The following is a 24,680-nucleotide window of genomic DNA, read 5'->3' on the forward strand; positions in this document are numbered from 1 at the left end:
TCCATTTTTAATTTTTTTAATAATGAAATGGAAAAGATGGCCCAGTTGTTATGACACTAGGCTGGGACTAGGGAAATGAGGGTTAAAGTCCCTGCTGTACTATACATTTCCTGTGAGACCTCTGGCAAGTCACCCTCTGTCTGCCTCCGTTCCTCATCAGTAAAGGGATGATAGTTATCCCCCGCTCACAGAGATGCGGTGAAGCTAACTATATTAGACTGTGAACTGATCATGTGTTACAGTGTGGGAGCTGTACAAGTCTGTGTGACATACCAGGATACAATCTAGACTAATGAGCAGCTATGTCACTCCTGCCCTGTAACCTTGGCTGCCATATGATGCTTTCCTGAAGGAGTTCCCATCTGGGCCATTTACAAACAACCTTCCACCATGCAAGCCACACCCTGAGCGTCTGTGTGTAACTGCAGCTTGCCAGCCACACTTGGATTGCACTCTGGCTCTCTCCAGCCTTGGTTATACTGCATGGTGACCCCAACATCCCCCCCAAAATGTATGTCCTGTACTGCCAAGCCCTCTCCTGGACAAGTTTATATAAAGTCCATTATTTCTTTAATAGAAATAATATGTACACAACTTGCCACCCCAAATGGAGTTTCCAAAACACTTAAATTTAAACACACTGGATTAAATAAAACAAGTTTATTAATTACAGAGAGATTTCAAGTGAATATAAGTAATGAGGCATCAGTGTCAGAAATGTTTACAAGGAAAATAAAGAAAAAACACAACTTGTGCCTAACTTAACAAACTATGTAAAAGTCAAAGCAAAGCTTTCTCGGCATATGTTTTCAGCAGTCTTACTAACCATACTTCTTAGGTCAGGATCCCTTCTTCCAAGATCTAGTGAATGCTTCTTTGTCGCTTCAAGTGCTATGAATGCAATGGGCAGAGTGGGGGTGCACTGGGGTGTTTGTCCCTCCTTTTTTGTATTTTCAGTGCCCTTCTTGAAAAACGTTTCCAGCTAGGTACCAGGAGACAAGTTCTCTGCTGCTTTTTCCACACAAGGTTGAGCTTCCTTTGTTTCCCTTTCTGCTTGATGACTCAGTTTACTGCTTAAATGCAACTTAAGCAGCACACGCATTCCTTTCCTTGTTTGAGACAGACCTGTTTGCCAACCTCAGTTTAGAACATGTGTTAATAACACCATAGAGTGAAATCTTATAACTTCAACTACAATATTGTCACATACATTTTACCAGGAAAATAATGACCAGCAAATTATGAGTTTTCAAATAATACCTCAAAAGGCATACTTTGTACAAAGATTATTATAATAGGGGGTAGGCTGTGGATATGGATACATTGTATCACACTATGACAGGTAAAATTCTTTTATTTGAAAAATACACCCTTTAATATAGTCAAGGGCTTCTCAAACTGTGGGTCAGGACCTTAAAGTGGGTTGGGACCCTATTTTAGTGGGGTCACCAGGCCTGGTGTTAGACTTGCCTAGGCCCAGGACTGAAGCCCGAGCCCCACTGCCCAGGGCCAAAGCCTGATGGCTTCAGCTCTGGGTGGCAAGGCTCAGGTTACAGGCCCCACCTCCTGGGGCTGAAGGCTTTGGGTTTGGCCCTCCCACCCAGGGTGGTGGGGCTTGGACTTTGCACCTCCCCCCCGGCCTGGGGTGGCAGGACTCAAGTGGGCGTAGGCTTTGGACCCCCTCCTGGGATTGTGTAGTAATTTGTGTTGTCAAAAGGGGATTGTGGTGCAAGGAAGTTTGAGAACCCCTGATATAGTCTATTCTTGAAGTTATTTTGTTCAATGGCATACTGACAATGAGGTTTGCTGACAACTCGCATCATGTCACAAACCCTGTATACATGAGCAAAATGTGCAACGGTATAACTACATCAAGGTAGTCACAAGGATGCAAAGCAAGGTTTCAACTAGTGTAATAGGGACCCTGGTAAACTTTCATTTGATACATTGGTCATATAAGCACAGCCTGCCCACTGTGCCTTAGATAAATTTGCATTGGCGTAATAATTAGGTGGACACAACTTTGCTGGTGCAAATGTCTCTAGAGCACAAAGAGCTGCAGTTTGCTCCCCTGACACACACTCTGTTGTATTCGACGCCTTTGCTGTTGTTTGTATGATGATAGTACCTAGCCGCCCCCGGCGCGGAGCACTAGCCAAAGGCCAAACACTTGTTGCAGATGCCATGGAGCTCTGGGGGCTGGAGCGAGCAGGGGGCTTTTCCCTCATCCCCGTCCCAGAGCAGATACCACTTCAGAAAGCTCCAGTGAAGGTGCCCCGCTGCTCCTTCTCAGTTCTCAGAGGCCTTGGATGCAGCCTGTGTGAACAGCCCCTCTGAGGCCCTGCTGCCACTCAACAGCAGGGGGCGCCCGTCTCCTTGGCGCCAAGACGCAGTGACCGGGTTTCCCTGGCCCCAACACAGGGCCGATGCGGCCGCGGCTTGGCCAAGAGCAGGCCTGGAGGACTGCCGCGGTCTCTCCGCGCGGGGGGAGTGCGCATGCTCCCTTCGCCGCCAGCCCTCCAGCGCCCCCTGGCGCCGCGCACGGGGCGCCGCAGGCGAAGGGAGGCGAACCACTTCCGGTCTCCATTTTACGCCAGCAGAACAGCTCCGGGACGAGCCGAGCCGCCGCCGGGCTCGGTATGGGCGGGTCGGGGCCCTTCTGCTGCTGCTGCCGCCGGGGAGGCGGGGTGTAGGCCTCCCCCCAGGGGTCGTTGAGTGTGACCATGCCTCGCCCGAGGGTTGGGCTCCCAGTCACTGGGCTCCCCGCTCTGCTCCGGTTACCGGCCCCCGGGGGGGGGAGGAGGAGGAGGAGGAGGAGGAGGGTCGCGGCCCTTGTTGCGTGGGAGAGGGGGGTCGGTGTGTGACGCCCCTAACTCGCCCCCTCTTTCCCCCTCCGCAGGCGGACACCGCCCTGGCGTGGCTCGTCGGGGTCCCGTCTACTTCCCCCTTCCCTGTACTGCCGGGGCGGCTCCCGCCGAGACCGCGGGGATGGGCGGCCGAAGCCTCCTTGTGAAACTCGCCCCCGGACACTGATCCTCCGGCCCCGGCCGTCGAGCTTCAGCGGCTTCGCCCCGCGGGGAGAGAGAGCGAGCCCGTGCGAGCAGCATGGACCAAAGCCTGGTGGGTCACCCGGTGACCCTCATCATCAAAGCGCCCAACCAGAAATACACCGACCAGACCATTAGCTGCTTCCTGGACTGGACCGTGGGCAAACTGAAAACTCACCTCTCCAAAGTCTACCCCAGTAAGCCGGTAAGTCGCTGCCTTGCCTCGCAGCAGCCTGCCCAGGGCCACGCTGCCTGCCCCGGTACTATGGGTTTTGTATTACAGCAACTTCTAGGGGCCCTGATGAGGGCCCCATCGTCCTTGGTATGGCACACATACAAAAAGTCCCTGCCCTGAAGAATTGGCAAGCCGAGTAATGTTTGCAGTTGTCTTTATGTTTTGGGGAAACGGGAAGCATATTCAATATCTTTCTCCTTTTTCATGGTCTAAGCAGAGCACAGTGCATTTAGTTAGTTAGTTCTCTAGGCTAACTAGAGCAGTATATGTTTTTGGCTAAACTTCAGTAAACGGAAGGCCTCTGAGGTGGGTGTTTTTTTTGGGGGGGAGGGTACTGCTAAGTTTCACATAAGATATAGTATATTTATGGAAGGGATGGGCTGCAAGAATGCTTAACAATGTGAAGACAAAGCTTTAAAAGAGCGTAAAACTTCTCTCCCCTTTCCTCCAATCTTGGTTTAGAAATCCGCTCTTCTGAACACTGAAGACCATTGCTGTGTTCTCAGTTCTTGCAAATACTGTTGGGCAAAAGTGGATGATGGTTGTCCTGATAGTAAAAATGGAAAGTATTATAACTTAGAATTATTTATTGCTGTCTTCTGAAGAAATTTTGTGACTTGCAGATTGAAAGAACTTGGAATGTTGTTAGATTCCAAATTTGCACAATGAAAGAACTGTAGCGCCTATAAGGCTAAGGAAAAAACAAAAATTGGTGGTTCAAATACATTAAGTGCATTCTTAATACATCCAGAATGATTCTTGTTTGCTATTCAGTTTCCATTTAAAATGTGCAGGAAGTCGTGTATTTGGTTCTTAGGCACATTGAGATGTGAATTGATTACACTGTGTAAGTATTTTCCTGGGAAAAAAGTACAGGATACTGAAGGTCTCTTTTTATCTAGCAGAGAAAAGAATAAGAAGAACCAGATAAAGTCAAATTAGAAATAAGGCATACATATTTTTTAAGTGAGGATGATTAAATGAGTGAAAAAAAATAAAGAAGTTTTGGATTCTCCATGTCTTAATGATTTTAGATCAAGACTGGATGCTGTAGAAAACAGCAAAAAGAAAAGGAGTACTTGTGGCACCTTAGAGACTAACCAATTTATTTGAGCATGAGCTTTCGTCATGCTCAAATAAATTGGTTAGTCTCTAAGGTGCCACAAGTACTCCTTTTCTTTTTGCGAATACAGACTAACACGGCTGTTACTCTGAAACCTGTAGAAAACAGGTTAAAGGATTCAGTACTGGGTGAAATTTAAGGGCCTGTTATATATACACGAGGTCAGACTAGATGATCTGATGGTCCCTTCTGGCCTTAAACTCTGTGAATCTATGAAACTTATATAGATTAAATTTCTGAGGCATGAACAGTTTTATTTCATCTTCGTATAGCCCCAGCACAATGGGGTCCTAGGCCTGATTAGAGCATCTGGGTGCTACTGTAATACTAGGGAAAGAAGAGAACAAAGGATGAGTGTGTATTGCAAATGGCTAGCATAGAGCTAGTGTAATAAAATGGTCAGCTGCTTTATCAGTCTCCTTCAAAAAGTGCAATTGTAGGATTTTTCTTTAGTAGTAAAATTGTTGTAGTTTTATGTTTGAAAAGAGGGTCTAAATTTTTTGAGAAGGAATTAAAGTTGGAAGGAAAATAGAACTGTTGTGTATGCTTTGTCAGGCATGTGCAGATCATTTTTTATCTAGTTTACAACATGATTATATTGTGACTGATAAAGCTACACTGACATCTGTTGGAGGAGTAAGTACTCTGAGGGTAAAACTTGTGAAAGTATAATTAATAGATAAAATGTCTGAAAGGAGCATGTCCATTTTAAAGGAAATGAAAAAATACCTTTGATTGGTTACAACTTTTTCATCAATAGAAAACACTTTCCTAAAATGTGTATTCACACACCAGTTCAACAAATCTTCCCCGGATCTCACATAGGCAGAGACTTGAATTAGTCTTTAGGAAACAACTCTAATGCATAAGAGAATATATATGCATTGTATCATTACTTTTTTTAGGGGACTGAGCAAATTAGTGAAAAAAATTTATTCTAGTTGAGTAATAAATTCCTTCTCAATGGGTCTCTGGTTACCAGGAGACTTAAGCTATGTCTACTCTACAGCTGCAGCATTGTATGTGAATAACATAGCTGGAGTCAATGTACCTTAGGTCGAGTTACTGCGGGGTCTACACCGTGGGGGGTCGACGGGAAAAATCTGTCAATTTACCATACTCTTCTCCTCGGGGGTAGAGTACAGGGGTTGACTGGAGAGCGATCTGCAGTCGATTTGGCGGGTCTTTACTAGACCTGCTAAATCAACCACCGGTGGATCAATCTCAGAGCGTCCATCGCCATAGTGTAGACCTGCCCTAAATGTAGACACTTCCTCCAGCCACAGAAGAGGTTTTTCTGTTCTGTAGATAATCCACCTCTTAGAGAGGTGGTATAGCTAGGTTGATGGAAGAATCCTTCCATTGATCTAACCACATCTACACCACCAGAAGTTAGGCTGACCTGACGATGGTGCTCAAGGTGTGAAATTTTTCACAGCCCTGGATGACATAGCTAGGTCAACCTAATTTTTAAGTGTAGATCCGGCCTTAGCACAGGGATGAAAGGGCTTTTTCTGTTTCTGTAGTAAGTTCACCGCCTTGAGATGCAGCAGCTAGGTTAATCGAAGAATTCTGTCAACCTAGCAGTGTTTACACCGGGGCTTAGGTTGGCTTAGCTACATCTCAGGGCTTTGATGATTTTTTTTACTCCGATGAGTGGCATATCTAGGTCAATCTAAGTTTTATGTGTAGACCAGGCCTAAATTTTACCTGACCTATTAAATATGTTTCCTTGCTGGGTTGAAGAGGATGGGGAGAATGCTAATTTAATCAGTTTTGCTTTTTTGTGTTGAGAATTTCATTGTACCTTATATACAGTTACTGTTAACTAATTCAGCAAGTTCAAGTGTCAGTTGGAGTGGGATTTACTGCATATGTTTTTGGCTGTGATTGATGGTCACAGATTAAAGGAGCCTTTTAAAAAAAAAAAAAATCTGTGGTGTCCTATAAAACAGCATGGAAAGTATTTGGGTTTTAGAGGCTGTTTCTCTTCTCCACCCCCCCTAATAAAAGTTGGGTAAAACTGTTCAAACTTATCATAGCTATATGTAGGCTTGGAAAGGTTTAATTTACTAATAAGTTCTGGAAATTAACTTTTTTTTCCAAGTTCAATTTAAATTTTTGCACTACTAAAACTTTGTAAAATAAAAATGCTTGATACTGTTTTCTTGGACTTTAGTGACTGTAGAAGTTTGAAAAACAAGATTTAGAAATAAAATAATTTAATATTTGTAATAATGCACCAGTTCACAAGTGCTGCTTTTCGGCATAACATTTTCCTCTCTAAATTTCAATTAGTGATGGAAAGGAGAAATCAATTGCCATCACTTACTGATCAACTATAAACTTTTCAAGATGTTTTTATATGACCCTCGTAGATCATTGTTATACCACTAGCTAATTCATACACTTATGGCATATTAAAAATGATAAATATGTTGCCCCCTGCTTAGGTTTACCAGCCATTGTAATAATTTTATAAATAAAAATTCTTTCAAAATAAAAGTAACAAATGTGAGACTAACCAACATTGATTCACAATCAGGAGTATTGCCTCTTGTCATAAGTTAAAACATGAATTAGAAATGATATATTAAACTTTTGGGTATTTTTTCATGTGGTAGCATAATGGGAAGCGAAGAGCAAGAGATTGTCAGTAACCCACTTATGATGCAAAGGATCCCAGAATTTTGAAGACTCAGGTGTTGTCTGTATTAGAGCAGTTATACTAATTTATATTATTATAAAAAGGTCCCAGTTAAATCAGTGCAAACTCCTAATTTAAGTGCTCTTAAACCAGTTAAACCGTTACTAAAATCAGTCTAGACTGCATTGTTAATTCACTGAATTAAGATAAAGGGATTTAAGTGAGGATTAAATTGATTTGTGAGTGTACATTTTAAACAGATTTAAACTAGTGCAGTTTTTATAGGCAGGTCACTTGAATTACAACTTCCCAAATAGATAAGTTTACTCGTAGGTGTAAATACTTTGAAAAAAACTGAGTTGTGCTCTCACGAAAGCTTATGCTCAAATAAATTGGTTAGTCTCTAAGGTGCCACAAGTACTCCTTTTCTTTTTGCTTTCAAAAGGTTATTCTGGTATCGTAGATCCTAGGTTCAAACCATCACAGTGCATGCATCTATCTTCTTTTGTATTTGAGTACTGATATCTTGTGTATGAAAAAGGTTATTTCTAAGGTTCATGAAAGAATCCAAACTTGGCATCTTCTTTTTTTACTGTTTATTTAGGAATGGATGTTGACAAGCTTAACTTCGTGTTAATGCAGTTTTTGAGTGAATTAACCTTGTTTTTGGAGTAAATGAATTATGAGCATACGGGGCAAAGCTTAAATTAGGTTGATGACAATATTTTCTTAATAGTCACACTTGAAGGACTTTAATTTAAATTTCTGTGGAAAAATGGGATGGGAAAAACCATACTTGTGTGTCAAAAACATGAATTTCTACCACCCACGAAAGAGATGCTCAATGTGAAACAGAGGAATTTCCTTTAGAAAACTTAGTCCATTACCAAATTCTGTATAGATGTTATCCTCAGAATTGTCTCTACTCTTAGCCATAAATAACTCTGACCATATAGTGCAGAAATGGTTTTGCCGTATGTTACTTATATAAAGTAGACAGTATTGTTGAGAAATTGAGCTCTGTAACAGTGCTCCAGATATTACTTTTTGTTAGTATAAATAAACTCAGCAAAAATATTTGCATGTCTTTTGGAGAAGCAAAACTAGAAAGGAATAAACCACACTAGGAATTACTGAACTAGAAGACTTCAGATTAGCAAATATTCATGTCATTCTCAAGATGTAAATGTTTTTTACTGTCATAGGCTGATTAGAAGTGCAGTTATGTGTTTAAGTTTGTGCATGGGGATTTATTGGATTTTTATTAGACAGAAATATTCTAGGTGTTTCGTTCTTAAGAATCTACTCAGTTTAAGGATTATGCCAGAGAATTATTGTTTGTTAATTATATAGCTTTTGAGCAGGCAGTTGATAACTAGATGATGTAAAACAAATTTTCATGTATTAGAACTTCTTATATAAAGTTACCAAAGCAGGGCACCTGTATTTGATCATGCAGGAGACACTACCTCATAGGGAAAAAAAAAAAAAACATAGAAAGCAACTTGTACTGGCTTGCTATCCATTTTAAGGGATTTCAGCCCCCTCACCCCCCAAGCTATATACTGTATACTTAGGACTAATTACTTTTTTAAATGTTGCATTATAATCTTATGAGGTAAGCCCTCTGGGTTCTTTAAAAATCCTCTGTGGTATTTTTCTTGTGACATGATTTTTGTCAGTTTCCAAAGAACTTTTAAATCTTGTAAGTACAAAAATATGGTCTCTTGTACTATCTTTGCTGTGGTAGTTAACTCTGTTCCTGTGATTCTTGTTTCTGTGATGTGGAAAGCCGAAATTTTGTAACAATAGGATGCTATGTTCACTGAAGTTCTTATACAACAAACACCTTTCTTTCAGCTCTATTTAAAACAATGTTAATTAAATAAGATGGGTCAAAGCCAAGGGCACTGTAAGCATGGAGAGTAAAACTAACAAATTATGAATGTTTTCTGAAAAGAAATTAGTCTTAGCAGTGAAATGTGGAAAGAATGTAGTCAGTGTGCTACAATACAGGAAAAAGTTGCTCACGTTTGCCAATAACCAACTGGGCAATATAACTCACTGTCTTCTGCTAGTAACCTAAAGTGGACTCTACAATATGAAGAGAGCACTTAGGACTTGTTTTGTCATTATTTTTCAGTTCAGTTTCCATGTTTGGGTTGTACTTCTAAGTAGCACTAGGACATAACTTGTTTTGTACGTTTATGTCTAATGTTCTCCACCCATAGCCCCTACAATAAACTTTGCCTTTCTTCTCTGTCACCGATGGGTTTCTTTTTTTGAGGCAGCTTATATTTGATACGCTGCTATGACCTTCTAGTGTGACTGTATTGAATGTGGTACATCAGAAATTGGAGTTGGAAGGAAATTTTTTTTTAAGGTAATATAGGGCAGGACTGTACACTATAGTACATTTTCTAATTCTTTGCCCAGTGTTGTTCTAAATGTTTGTCGTGATGTGGCTTATTCCAGAAGAAAAATTGTACCAGTGTAGTATCCGGAGTACAGTTTGCTAAATTACAGGGGAGCCTATAAAAGGTAATTGCAAGCAAACAAACAAAAAAAGTGTATTGCCTTCTGCTGCATTGTGACATATAAAGATGGTCTCAAAGGATTTAAAATAATATTTTGCATTAGAAATCTGGATCTCAGCAGGATCTTTGGTCCTGTATATGAGACTGTATACTTAGCTGCATATTAAGAGAAGGGGGAAAGAAATGCAGAATCTTAAGCAATGTTTACACTGATAACAGGTTCAGCTGATGGGGAGGGGAGTGGTTTATATCAAGCATCATGTCAGCAAGGCTTGCTCCATATTGAGTTAGTTGTGCTGAAAAACTTTGCCAGTTATAAACTTTTCTACCCCAGGATTCTTCATGTTGCTTGTGCTTGTTCAAGTGAAGTTAGCAAAGGTGGGGATTTAAAAAAAAAAAAATCCCACTGTAGATAAGGCTTCAGGGCCCATCTAAACTAGAAAAGCTGTTCAGGGATGTAGTGGTATCCTGAAACTGTTAAAACTAGTTGTGTATTGCCCTTGTAAATGGAACCATACTGTGAACTTCACCAAGGCTATAGCGTGATTTAGTAATTCAGTTAAAACAGTTTGATCCTACCAGCAAAGGTAAGACCAAAGGGAGTCTTTTTCTGCATAAAGTGCCTGATACCAATGGTGACATATAAAAATCACATTGGGTGCTGTAGTAGTGTAACTTGGTCTCCCACATATACTTTCTACTCCTGGGGAAATTCTGCACATGCACAGAATTTGTCCCCCACAGATTTCTTTGTTTCCCAGTCTGAAAGTCACTTTTCTGCAGGGAAACAAAGGGAAGGCACAAGAGTGGTCATGCTACCATCGCCAGCAGTGTTTCAGGTGCCCAGGGCAGCCAGCAGAGAGAGAAATCACTGTGGGGAAGGGCACAGGACTAGGAAAGACCTGGCTGGTGGCTCCTACCCTGTGCCAGGCTCAGCTGCTAGTCCCAGCTGGGCTGGGGAGGATGGGACTCCCTCTTCCCCTGCACAGCATCTGGGGCCATGTCAGACCCACCCCCAGATTTCTCTCCCAGCTGTAGGAAACTCTGCAAACCTCCCCACCAACTCACCCTGGTGCTTCCTGCACCCATCGCTCCTCAGCTGCAGGGGGAGGGATCCCTATAGAGAGAGCTGCTCCCCCATCCACCTGACCTCTGTGCATCCAGATCCTCTCATATCCAGACTCCCCTGCTGAGCCTCACACCCCTCCACTCAGAACCGCCTGATGAGCCTCACTCCCCCTGCACCTGGACTACCCCAATGAGCCACCCCGATCCCCAACCAGCTGCACCTGGATCCCCACCCCACTGAGCCCAAACCAGCTGCACCAGATCCTTCACTGAGCTCCCCACACCCGGACCCCCCTGCTGAGCCCCACCCACTTTCACCTGGACCCTCCTGCAGAGTACCATTACCATTGCAGGTAGGAAACCCCCCCCCCCACCCAAGCCCCTGTGCATCCAGATCTCCCCCACACCCAGATCCCCCCCCCACTGAGCCACCCATACCCAGATTGCCCAACACAGAACCCTCTCATCCCACACCTGGATCCCCCCACCTTTTGTTATGCACTATCAGCAATTTTCCGTAACAGCTGAAATTACAAAACCACTGAAATGTGTTTTGCAGACTAACAGTAGGTGGTGGGAATTTGCAAGGGATTTTTTTCATCTACAAATGTTTCCAGCTGTAAATCTGTACAGCTGGAAAAAAAGCTAAATTCCTCTCTTTGTCCCATCTTGTAGTCTACAAAGGATCAGAGACTGGTGTATTCTGGCAGACTGCTTCCTGATCATCTGCAGCTGAAAGATATTCTCAGAAAAGTAAGCTTTACATCAACACCATATGATATTTTAAGTAAAACCATTGTTTGGGGAAATAGGACTCTAAACTTGCATTGTTTAACTTTCAACTTTTCATTCTTATATTGAGATTGAGCATTTTATTACATGTAGTCTAAATATGTTCAGGGAAATTAATTTGAAAGTTCATGTCTCTCTGCAGGGGAGTAGAGCTTTTTGAAGGACTGCGAGAGGTTTGGTGGGAGAGGGTAAAATATTTTGCATTAATTCTTAGCTAGTAGCATGAGGAATAGAATGATTGTTTTTTAACAACTGGCCCAAGTGCTAACTTCGCTGTTGCGTGATGGCATAAGTTTAATTGCAGCAACTTTGAAGCATGGATCCTGCATACGTTCACCACAATGCTGAGTTTTGTATGGATCTGAAAACAATTATATTTATAGGGTCATATGCTTCCCTCAATCCACAGCAGAACTCTTGGACAAAAATGGGAGTTCTTTGTTTAAATTGACAGTAGTACATGGCTGTTCATATGTAGAAATGTGTATCTGTCCCTTTTAACAAGTCTTTCTGCATAGTATCCTGACTCCTATCCTGGTTTTAACCTTTAAACATTTTTAACTGCTGCTGGTTTTGTTTTGCGTGTGATGGCTTGATAGTACTAACTTGGTTGGTGCACCTTTTTCTCTCTCTGCTGGTTCACCTTACAGATTGATTTAGTTTTACTAGTTTAATTTTAGGCTCCTCTGGCTAAACTGAATTTGAACTCAGGCCTCAAAGACAAAAAACATAGTGTGTCTTAGTACTTAGTATCTAAACGTAGAAAATTTGTAGTCCTTGGTCTGGAGAGAATAGCCTGTTTCAGTACCATCAGGCAGGAGGTACTTGATCAAACGAGAATAGTGTAGGATTAGTGCACTGAGCAGAATGATGTGCTAGAGAGATTATTTTGTACCAGAACTCTAAATAAAATCTCTGAATTTTGCCTGTGGTAGAAACCATAATACATTTAGTTTAGTCTCATTCCTGAGGTTAGGATGCATAGAAAGCAGTAAAGATTTCACCTGAAGCTATTTTGTTGGGATAAAGAAATACACTCTTGTGTAATAAAAACATGCAAACCATTTAATATGCAATACCTGAACATCAGTGAGGATGAACTAACTTCTGTTCCTGGAATTCTTTAAAGTATTGAATCAATGTATTTATCAACCCTTGCAGTTTAAAAGGATATGCCTGATATGCAGAAAAAAAGTTTCTCTGTCTGACAGGGATAATAATGCTTACCTCATTTGTAAAATTCCTTGATCTACTGATAAGAAGCGCAATGAAAATGCAACCGAAGAGCCATTCAGTCGGTTTGAAGCTGGTTTTTAAAATACAAAACAAAACAAAAAAACTGGTCAATGAATAGTCAAATAATGTGTGTTCAACTGTTAAACCTTTAAATCAGTGTGATGTCATATTACTTGAAGATGAGATGGAAAACCATAAGGCAGCTTGGGTAGCATGGTATCGGAATCCTGAAATACTGGAAATATGATCATTAGCATAGCTTTAAGGTGAAATATCTATTGACAAATATCCTTTTGGAAAAAATTTCTATCAATATAATTTAAACAAATCTCAACAGCTTCATAGTGTTGTTTCTCTCCTGATTTAAGGTAATTTTGAAATGCACACATCACTTGTATCTGATCCAATACCACCAAACTTAAGTAGATTATGACTAGGGTCAGTGGAAAACTGTATGTGGAATTATTTTTACTGGCAGTAAATCTTCTGTTCCATTTTTTTCTCATTTCATAAAATTTGTAGCATTTACTCTTTGTGCAGAAACCTTATTTTCTGTGATTGCTGAGTAGTAACAACTAAAGGCCTGAATCAGTTTAGACAAATACAGTTCTTTCCGTGCCCTGAAAATCAACAGTAGCTCCATGGCTTATGGGTTTTTGTGATAAGCATAGATGAGTTTATATAACCTGTTTTCTCTGATACACAAATTCAAGCCATGCTTATCTACTGGAGGAAGAGCCCATATAAATAAACCCTGCTAACCCTGTGGACCTGATTCTACAAAGGTTTTCATAACAGTCTTCAGCTACTGTACATCAAATTGTTTTACTTAGAGAATTTTGTATCCCTGAATGACCCCAGAACTGAGTTGGGGGCATCTTTATCAGTCTAATTAAGAAAAGATTGTAATGCGAGGGGGTGGAGGGGAAGGAAGGGAAATAAAAGCTGTGATAGAAGGTAAGTGAAATATTCTTTATTGTTCACCATATTCTTCTTCCCAAAATCTTTGTGCCATCAATTGCTTTAGATTTTGAAGAAACGAATCTTTAGCTCGTGGTCTCTAATACTTTGACTAGCCATCTGTTCTCATATCAGCTAAGGATTTGATGAATATCTACAGAAATTTTTGTCTCTGACATTTTGCTCTCTTGACATGGAGTGTCATCAGTTGTCCAAAATAGTACTTACGCACATGTTGAGATGTCTAGGAACTTCTTGAGCATGTACACTGAAAACCTGTGTACAATTGTGTATAACACATGTGATGGTAATGCCATTGGTCAGTGCCATGCAGATACTAAGCTTGAAAGAACATGCTATAATGTCAAGCATTCTGTAAGTTGCACCTGTATGGGAGGAACCTTATTAGTCAATGTGGAGATTATTTTTGTAAGTTGGTCAAGTTCCACTGCTCTTTGAATGTGACACATCTGAATAGCAGGGGAAGGAACCTACCTGCTAGGGAGTAGAAGCAAGAGAGGAGCCTGGGGCTAGGAATGGAGCTGACTAGAGTGGGAGTATGCAGTGGTGGTGTAGCTGTGTCAGTCCCAGAATATTAGAGAGACAAGGTAGGTGAGTTAATATCTTTTTATTGGACCAGCTTCTATTGGTGAGGGAGACAAGATTTCAAGCTTACACAGAGCTCTCCTTCAGGTCAAAAAGAGCTCTGTGTAAGGTTGAAAGCTTGTCTCCCTCACCAACAGAATTTGATCCAATAAAAAGATATTATCTCACCAACCTTGTCTCTCTAGAGCGGGAGTGGTGTTTGTTGGGGTTTAGCATCAGGGTGGTTATGTTTGCTTGATTGGGAAGGGAAAAAAAAAAGTGGTAATGGAGAATGTGATGCAAAAGCAACCTTTCTGTTGGCTGTTTTGAAGAATTAAATGTGGCTATTTAGGGTTAACGTTCTAAGCTTTAGCCTTGTCTAAAAAATAAAATATTTCTAAACTTATCCTGATAACTATTATTATAATGGCACATTTTATTTGTGCCAGGGTGTGCGCTGCAGCATGACTTCAGAATTGTAGCAGGCTATTGTATGTGAATACTGAGAGAACCCCACAGTGCAATTTGAATCTAGTCACAGCACATCTGAAATAGCCATGGCCATAGCCATTTAAGCTATTTATTTCTAGTGGTTTCTTTCCTATGGAATAAAATAGATACCTGCAAATTGAGCAGTCTTTATCACATCCCTGTTTGAGAAACACCATGTTCTTGGAGAATCCAACTCAGTGCTCAAATCAAGAACTGTTGATTTCCAAGTCTGACTCTGCCAGTGACTCATGGTTTTGGGCAAGTCACTATAGCTCTTTTCCTCAGTTTCCCCAAATAAAATGGAGATACTTTCTGTACCTTATGTAGGTCAGAACTAAGGCTTATATAGCACTTTGAACAATACTACGTAAGTACTGAGTATTTGCTGTTTGACTGCAATAACTATACTTAGCACTCGTTCACACATCTCAAAGCCACTTAAGAGCATATTTTCTATTTTACAGATGGGAAAACTAAGGCACAGAACAGTAAATGACTTGTCACCATGAGTTAGTGGCAAAGCTAGAAACAAAATGCGGTCTCCTGTTTCCGAGTCTGGTATCATACCCATTGTACCATGCTGCAGTTCTAGAGGCAGGGATAAGAGACATCTTTATGCCAGAACGTACGCTATTGTGCATAGTGATACAGTGAATTGGTAAGAAAATACTTTATCCAAAACGTGGAACTCTGTCATAGTGGGCTTAAGTTATAGATGTGTATGGCTACTAGATTCTGCATCATGCTGCCCTATTAATTGTGAGTTTACTTTGAAAGTAGGTTTTTAATCCCATTTAACCTAGAAATTTCCGAAATACTGTTTTTTAAACTCTTTAATTTCTTTAATTTTAGCAAGATGAATATCATATGGTTCATCTAGTATGTACTTCACGGACCCCCCCAAGTTCTCCAAAACCAAGCACCAGTTCTGTGTGTCATGGAGCATCGACATCCAGCAGCAGCTCAGTGAGTTGTTTTTTGGTATATGGAGTGGAGATTCTCATTTGATTGTGGTCTTTTTTTGTCAGCACTTCCCATTAGTTTTTAAAACCTAGTAGCAATACAATGAAAGTGCAAAATATTGTGTAAAAACAACCTTATGTAAACTGTTTTGTACAGTTAAACTCAAAGGCAGTGCTGCAAATATTAAAATTGTAATAGAAAAAAACATGAACCCTGTTCTGGTAAATGTAACAATGCTGAAATCTCTGTAGTCTTCATTAGAAGATGAAATTTGTGACTTCAAAACTGCTATGTATTTTATATTTAAAAAATCCTTCCCTGGAGCCTGAAAGTGGGGGTTTTCTTAACTGTATTTGGCTGTGATAGAATAGCAGGTAAAAATGGTTCTAAGAGTCGTCTTTTCCTTCATTATGGTGAGCCTCCTGCCTCCTCTCCTTAGGTGGAAATGTGACTGTTCTCCAGGAGGCTGTTGAGGGTTAGCTGGGACATATGCACATGTCACCTGTGTTCTGCTGATTGACTATCAGTCAGCAAAAACAGCACTTTGGCAGTGATCAGCTGTCTGCTTTATTCTCACCTCACTGGAAGGCCAAGTTTGTCCCCTCTTTGACACACCCGCACTAGACAGCGTACAGATTGGGACTTCCTCATGTAGCTGAATACCTTAAGCCAACCTCTGGGCAATACTTGAGTGCAATGAATTTTTCAGAGGGATTTTGTAAATATTTCTTTTCAAAAAGTCTAGGTTTATATTATAGTTTTTGAAATAATTGGCTTCCACTCTTATTGCTTTGCTTTATAAACTACCTGTATGCTTGTCTGCAAAGTAATTATTTTAAATCATGTTAGTACACAGTGCCAGATTCCTAATCTAGTAGAAAAAGTATCCATCAGAAAGCAGAGGGACTTTATCCATCATTCTTTCTTTCTTCCGTTCTTCAGTTGTCACTCTAGTAGGTAAAACTATCTCTTGCATGCTTTTTGTTGCAGACAGATGGGGTTGTATAGATGTTTGTTTCCATACTGACATCTGTGGCACGTTGACCTTGTTCTAATTTCTGTTCTTCAGAGCTAGTTAAGTTTGGATGGGTTTTTCTAATATTTAAACACTGTACTTTAAAAGCTAATATTAGGAGTTGGAGTTTATGAAAGCTAATATAATTATGTATGTATTAACCAAATTCTAGTGCAGGAGGCTGGTTATACTAGAACATTTGCCACCCTGCAGTCTGATCTTCATTTCTGAAAGTGTCAGGGTGACTGGCTGGCCCGCCATAATTAATTAGTTGCTTCCCAGCCTGAGAGGGCAGGAATAAGGGGTCAGGTGATAGCTTAATGGACAGCTGGGCCTCATAAGAGGACAGAGAGAGATCACTGTGGTGTAGAATCACAGGGAGCAGGCAGGATCCTGTGGAAGGCTCTGAGTTAGCATCTGTGGAAGATTGCATACTCCAGGGAACTTGGGGGCCAAGTGCTCTATCCTAGAGCCAGAAAATCTTTCAGAAGTAGCCCTGGAAGGGGCTAGGAACTAGAGCCCAGGGAGCAGGCTGAAGAGAAGCCCCCAAATGGTAGAAGAATCTTCTTCTTTGTTGGCTCTCTTCAGTTGGACTTTTGATACCCCAGAAGGGTTTACACTTGTTTGTGACTTTGCCAGAGGGCTAAGCCACATCACTAGAACTCATGGTCAGCAGGTAGAGCCCCCTTTGGGGGAAGCTAGCCCCTGGCTCCACCCCTTCCACCCATGTCTCCCCCGCCCCCCCCCCCCCCAACAGGAGCATCGAGCCTCCCTCCCCCCCACCCAGAGGAGCCCCGAGTAGTCTCTCCCTCTCCCCCCCCGCCCAGCTGGAGAAGTTCTGGGCTGGCCGGAGGCCTGAGTGCACCCCTCCCTCGGCTGGAGGAGCCAGCCCCCCACTTGCCTGGAGGAGTCCTAGGCCTGCCACGCCTCCCCTTCCCCAGACCCCAAGCTGCCCGGGAAAAGCCGCAGCATCTCTTCCTGAAGAAGAACCTGAGCTTTAGATATGCCCCATTCAGATTTTGGGGCGGCTGAGGAGGCAGTATGTGCTACTCAGCTTCCTGGGTTCATCAGCAGTCTCTCTGGAGTCCAGGGAGATTACTGATGAACTCAGGAAGTTGAATAGCAGATACTGCTTTCTCAGCCGCCCTGGAACCTGCATGGGGCATAATAAAGCAAAAACTTCCCCCACCAAATCTGCAGCTGGGCATCAGCATCAGTGCTCCACTGGCCTGTTATACCTGCCACCCATGCCAGAACTGACTGGTGTCTTTGTGTGGAGTTACTGAGGTGTCTGCAGGAAGGAAATTGAGGCAGAGAACTCCTACAGTACCCTGCTCAGCCAGCAGGGGGCACTTAAAGGACAGGCATGACCTACAAAATTGGATTGTGCAATTGTTTTTAAACAATGAGAGACACTGACAACAACTACTTCTGTTAGTGATGTCCACTAGTATCTCCTTTCACTGTTAAACGTTTGATTAGAATCGTTAAGTGCTGATTTATTATGAACCAGACCAACCCAAAAAAAAGCGCTCGTTACCCATCTCCCATTAAAATTTTTTTTTCTTTGGGAGCTGCTGGATGCTGAGCATTTTTGTAAACCTGGCTTCCTACTTCTGTGCCTGGATGGGCAGTTGCATGCTTTTTTTGAAAATCTGGCCTACTCATGGCTCCTATTTTTAAAAGGAGAAAGTTTCTTGTTGCATGTGTATACACCATATATAATTAATGAGACTTCACACAGCACACTTAAGAACACGCCTTTAATGCAAATATAGAAATACTGAGTCCCCCATAAGTGTGGTGAAAATATTAAAGGAAACTATTTTATTTTAAGAACTCAGAACATTCTGGATCGACAACTCCATCACCCACAAGCCAAGAATCTTTATCTACATCTATAAACTCTAGCTCAGATGGAGTGAGGCATCGTAACCTTCCACAAGCACAAAGCAATCCTGTGCAAAGTCACCAGTTCCCATATTTAATGCAAGGGTAAGTGAATTTGAAGTAATCCTCAAAATCATGTTATAGTGCTGTTTATATTTTTTGCTGTAGATACCTCCTTTTCACTTTTTAGGTTTTTAGTTGAAATTATGGTTACTCCATAGTCTATGATGGAATGACTTGTAATTAATATTATGATTTTCAGAATTCCTGTAATCAATCTTATGTATCTTCTTTGATTGTTTGTTTATCTAAGAGTAAGTCCCTGGGTAAGCATTATCAATGCTGCCTTCCATGCGATTTCCTTTTCTGTCCTGCCCTCATACACTTTGCCTCTTCTGCTGATGCTCTCTTACTTTTGGGTGGTGTGACTGATATCCCCATTTGTGGTTGAAACACAAGCAAATAAATCCACTAAGGATCAGCTGATGTTTTTTCCTCATTGCTGGTATTTTAATCAACAAGATTACCTAACGTTAAATTCATACAAGAACAATGTTGACTCTTAATTTTTTTATGGCATACACACATCCAGAAAAGCAGTTTGACACCTCGCTCCTGGTCCACATTGGATTGAACTGTAGAAGTAATTCACAGATATCCTGGATAACAGATATAAGAGGCGGTCTTATATTGGTGTGCAGCATAACCTAACAGACTATTTGCAGGTTCTGCTAGGAAGAAAAAGATCTGCCTTGTTATTTGGTAGGAAAATTTATGTATTATGTTGCACTGTGAACATTTATTCCTTGGGTAAATAGTGACACACTTGCCTTTGAGGAAACTGGATCAGGCTAGCTTGACTGTCAGGGAAACTGCTCAATGTAGAGCAATAAGCTCATTCTCAAGGTAACTTGTGGTATGTTCATCATACATAGGGGATTGTCTTATAAATCTTTTTTTGGGCGGGGGGAGGAGCCTGGGGGAAGGTTGGATAAATTCAGCTTTTCACATGAACTTGCCATACAGGGCATAAACATTTCACTAGCGTGCAATCTAAATAAATGATGAACTGGATCATTTGTCCCTCTCACCTGCAGACTGACACTAAAGTCCTTATACCGAAGTCCAGGTGACTTGGAATGCTTAAACCTAGAGACATGGCTAAGGGGTCAGTCAAAGTGAACTGTAAAAAGTTATTTGATGTTTTCTCTAAAGAATAATTTAATGGAACATTGTCAAGTTGATCCAAATTTTTAAAAAAATCTTTTGCTATGGGTTACTGGACACCAGACCCACTAATTGGTGAGGGATTATTCCATACCAGTACCAATCCTGTCTGCTGTCTTTTTGCAGACAGAAGCCCTCTTAATGTCTTGGGCTACTTTGCAGCCATTAGCCCCTCTGTTTTTTTACTAGAGAGAGCAGAGTCTAAGATTGTACATTGATTACATTTCTGAGTGACGGAGGATGATGATGTCCACAGTGACTGAGGGAGGAAGGACTGAGGAAGGTGAGAGCGGTTAAAAGCTCTGTTCCATCCCTTTTGTGGATGCCAAGCATCAGCTTATATTCATGTCAGGAAGACAGGCAGAGATGTTAGTTTGGACAGAAGGAGAGCTGAGTCATCAGCATAGATAACTATGTACATGTAGCAGTAGCATGTTATCAAAGACCGCTTACGATTAGGCTAGGCCCTCTCACCTATAATCCCTTATTTCTGTGGCTCTGTAGTCACAAAATAAATTGACAATAAAATAGTCATATTGCTCTTTAATAATTCTAAACAACTGGTTTAGGTAAATGGAGCAACATATCTTTAAAAATAAGAGTACCCTGTACACTTATTACAAAAGGACTATGTTGGAAATCTTAAGATTTCTTACTAGTTGCTTACTTAAAATGAGACTGTTTTGGTTTCTTGAATAGACAGTATTTTGCTCCACTGCAAAATCCTCTTCCAAACTATGCATACACAAACTACATGGACAACACAATGGTCACCTTTCAGACACACACAGACAGGCCAAGGAAATCCAACTTAGAAATAAAGTGCGTTCTGATGTTTATCATAGTAGGTCACGAGCAGCCTCTTACAAAACTTACTAAGAAATCCAAATTCTTCCCACAGAAAAGAATCTTTCTAGTTTTATTCATCTGAGGCACACCCTCTGTTTGAAGCCATTCTCAATCTGATCTCCATCACTTAGGCTGTGTCCGCACCGTGCTGCAGTTTGGACTGCAGGGATGTGAATTGCAATGTCCCCCCCCACCCAAGTGCTGTACTGTAACTGCCCATGTGAATGGTGTTGACATAAACATGGGGCAGTTACAGTGGGTGTGTGCTGCAGTTTGCACTCCTGCAGTCTGAAGTGTAGGGCTATGTAGACAAACCCCCAGATAATGTGTGTAAGTTTAGGTAGGGGTGTGGCTTTTTCAAAGCAACTTTTGAGGTTAGGTCAGGAATGTGTAAATAGTCACACATCTTGCATCCTCTCCATTTGCAACTTGCTTTCCTGGTTTGTAGGGATTTTATATGATGGGAGAAAACTCCCATCTTGTAAAGAAATTTTTTTTCCAAAAAGCAAAATATAGAATATATACAAAAGGACCAGAGGAGATAATTTGAAATTTGTCATTTTGATATCCAAGCACGTTAGAAGATTAGAGGTGACACTGACAACATTGGGGAGGTGGTTTTGCTTCCTGTTAGTTTGGGGAAGAGACAGTTTGGCTGAATAATGTAGGAGACGAAATGGTGTGTGGGGGAGGCTGGGGAACCCCATAAACCTGAGCCAAAGGATACTGTATAGATGTGCACCTCCGGTGTAGAAAAGGATTGTCAAACTCCTTGCTAGTGTGATGTATTTAACTGGCCTTCATGATGCTCGGACTCTGCAAAGTGTAAAAATGACCTGGTGCATTGCTGTCTTAGTCTGAAACAGCTCTGCAAGTTGTGAACTGAACCAATTTATTGCAATGAGGTTTGAGCTCTGAAGACAGTGACAGCAGCAGGACTCACATTGCGAAATAACTTCAGGCACACATTTGCATGTGCAAATGGTTAAATAAACAGAAGGCAGATAAATGCTCTCTACCATTTTACTTCAATTGATAATACTGACTATCGCAGTTAGTTAACTAAAAATTGAGCTGCTGTATAAGGATCACATACTGTTTGTGCTAACCTTCCATTGCCACTTTGAAATTAACCTGTTGAGGCTGATATCGCCCGAACCTATGGACAATAAATAATTCAGCAGTCTCCACAAAACAAGTTTTAACAGCTCTGCGGTAGAACCCCCTTATATCCAGGACAACCATTGGTGCTCACCAATTGCTTCACAAAATGAAATATTGGGAAGATAGTTCAGAACAAATACCATGTTCTGAATAAAAGTTAAATAGGGCTCGAAAAATATTTGATGTATCCTAAGACTAAACCTACTAGCCAGAGTGAAAACTACCTGTGCCATTTCCCCACCAAAGGTATTCCTATTGCCACATATTCATTCCCGCACCAGTAAATCAACAGTGCCACTCCTCTATGCACCATTCACTAATCTTATTCTCCCCTGCAAAAAATATACCTTTTCCAAAACCTTATTCCCAGACATAGCTCATTTAGTACATTTTGGGTTTTTCCTTTACACTCAAAATTTAAACCTGGGTCCCTCCAAACTAATGAATTCTGGGCTCTCTTCCCACCCTCAACCACTTAAGAAGTTTTGGGCTTCTTGTCTCTTTGGAGGGATGTTCTGAGGCTGCGGTCACTCATGGACATGCTGGTGCTCCTTGGCCTCATACAACTCCATTCTTCTGTGGCTGCTTCTGTTCTGCTTGCTTTTCCTCTGCTGTGGGAATAGCAGCAGAGGCAGTTCCAGCTTGTTCTGCTCTGCTTTTATGCTCTTCCACTGCTTCCAAACTCCTGGACTACTCTGCTTCCTGCCTCTTCTCCCTTCCATTCTGAGGGAAAAGTGGAAGCTTCTCATGCTCCTTCTTTTCCTCTCCCTTCCAGAGAGAGTGCACTAATTCTTTACTTGGGAGGGACTGTCACTTTTTTGGTTAAATATTGTTTTTCCATTCTGCCATGCAGTGTATTTGAGTTCTAAGCATTGCCCATGTATTTTCCCCAAATGCCCTTGTTGATCGCTTTCAAATGTGTTGGCTGTGTACTTATTTTTATACTAGCATCTGCTGAGTTTTCCAAGTATATCAAATATAGCTTGAGAAGTTAGCACTGCAGAGTGCTTCTCTGAAGCCAAGATTTCTTTGAGTGATAAGAAATGAGAAACTCAGTGGGCCTCCGAGTTTGACATTATTAGGTATGAAAGTGCATCTTGCCTCTCAGAAAATGTAGTCTCCAGTAATCAATAATAAAGCATGCAAATTGTTTTGGTGTGAGAGAAGCAGAAATAGCTTAGGACACTGTATTATTAAAGTCTCTAGTAGTCTTGGCTTAACTGTGACCATCTTCTTTTTCTGTTCCTTCCTCTCCCTTCAAGATTTTTTTAAGACTGTCATAAATTTTCGAATGTGGTATGAAGTGGAGTCTCAAATTCCAAACACCACTTCCAAGCAGCACCGCTGTGCGGGAGGAAAAAAATTATTATTTTTAAAACTGTAAACAAGCTTGGTTTCTTGAAATGTGCTCCAGATCACAAAAATGAAGAACTTGCTAGAGTAAATTCAGAGCTTATTACTGGAGAGTGGTGCACAACTAAAAGAAAACTAAACTATACCAAATATTAAAAAAAGGGACTTGCTAAACTCCTACAAATTGTCTCAGCATAATACCAAGGAAGCACTGATATCCAGGGGTTCAATTGAGGAGCCATACATGAACTATACGTAGAAAACGACGGGGTCTAAATTAGCTGTTACCTCTCAAAGAGATCTTGGAGTCATTGTGGATAATTCTCTGAAAATATCCACTCAGTGTGCAGCGGCAGCCAAAAAAGCGAACAGAATGCTGGGAATAATTAAGACAGGGATAGATAATAACATGTTGCTTCTATATAAATCCATGGTACGCCCACATCTTGAATACTGTGTGCAGATGTGGTCGCTTCATCTCAAAAAAGATATTTATATTTATTGGAATGGGAAAAGGTTCAGAAAAGGACAACAAAAATGATTAGGGATATGGAACGGCTTCCGTATGAGGAGAGATTAATAAGACTGGGACTTTGCAGCTTGGAAAAGAGACTGCTAAGGGGAGATATGATTGAGGTCTAAAAAATCATGACTTGTGTAGAGTAAGTAGATAAGGAAGTGTTGTTTTACTACTTCTCATAACACAAAAACTAGGGGTCACCAAATTAAATTAATAGGCAGCAGGTTTAAAACAAATAAAAGGAAGTATTTCTTCACACAACACACAGTCAACCTGTGGAGCTCCTTGCCAGAGGATGTTTTGAAAGCCAAGACCATAACTAGGTTCCAAAAAGAACTCAATAAATTCACGGAGGATAGGTCCGTCAATGGCTATTAGCCAGGATGGGCAGGGATGGTGTCCCAAGCCTCTGTTTGCAAGAAGCTGGGAATGAACCACAGGGGATGGATCACTTGATGATTACCTGTTCTGTTCATTCCCTCTGGGGCACCTGGCACTGGCCACTGTCAGAAAATGGGATACTGGGCTGGATGGACCTTTGGTCTGTAGGGCCGTTCTTCTGAAGAAGGGGGGAGTAATGACACTCTCCCAAGTTTACTTCCTGTGCCAAACTCATCTCACTTGGGATTTCAAAAGGAGACGCCACTCTGTACATTTTCATAATATGATCTCTTCTTTCTTGAGTGCTTTGGGCAGTGAACAAAGATGAAAAATTCCTTCAAAAATATTGATAGCTTATGCTCCTTTCAGAAATATGGTTTTCATTTATTTGCATTCTCAGTGGACACAACCTTAAAAATGTGGAACTTATCTTTGCGTTCAAAAAGGTAAATATTTACTTTACCCTTAAATGACAGCTTATTTGTCAGGACACAAGATGACATCCTTAGAAAAAAGTACTGATTTGCTAAGCCATTGTCACAGACCCAACTTGACCCTGCTGATGTCACGGAGCCTGCCAGTTCAATTTCTGGAAT

General features: G+C 41.3%; 1 protein-coding gene across 1 annotated transcript in view; it reads left to right on the top strand.

Annotated features, from left to right (window-relative positions):
- The first annotated feature begins 2,530 nt into the window (after positions 1–2,530).
- Positions 2,531–24,680, top strand: part of HERPUD2 (HERPUD family member 2) — a 28,633-nt gene continuing 6,483 nt past the window's right edge. The window contains exons 1-5 of the mRNA XM_073332898.2: positions 2,531–2,637; positions 2,900–3,252; positions 11,333–11,410; positions 15,575–15,688; positions 18,538–18,695. Coding sequence (XP_073188999.1) covers positions 3,106–3,252; positions 11,333–11,410; positions 15,575–15,688; positions 18,538–18,695 — 497 coding nt within the window. The 5' untranslated portion in view covers positions 2,531–2,637; positions 2,900–3,105. The remainder of the gene's footprint in view (positions 2,638–2,899; positions 3,253–11,332; positions 11,411–15,574; positions 15,689–18,537; positions 18,696–24,680) is intronic.

The sequence above is a fragment of the Lepidochelys kempii genome, chromosome 2 (genome assembly GCF_965140285.1).
Source record: "Lepidochelys kempii isolate rLepKem1 chromosome 2, rLepKem1.hap1, whole genome shotgun sequence".
Taxonomy (NCBI): Eukaryota; Metazoa; Chordata; order Testudines; family Cheloniidae; genus Lepidochelys; species Lepidochelys kempii.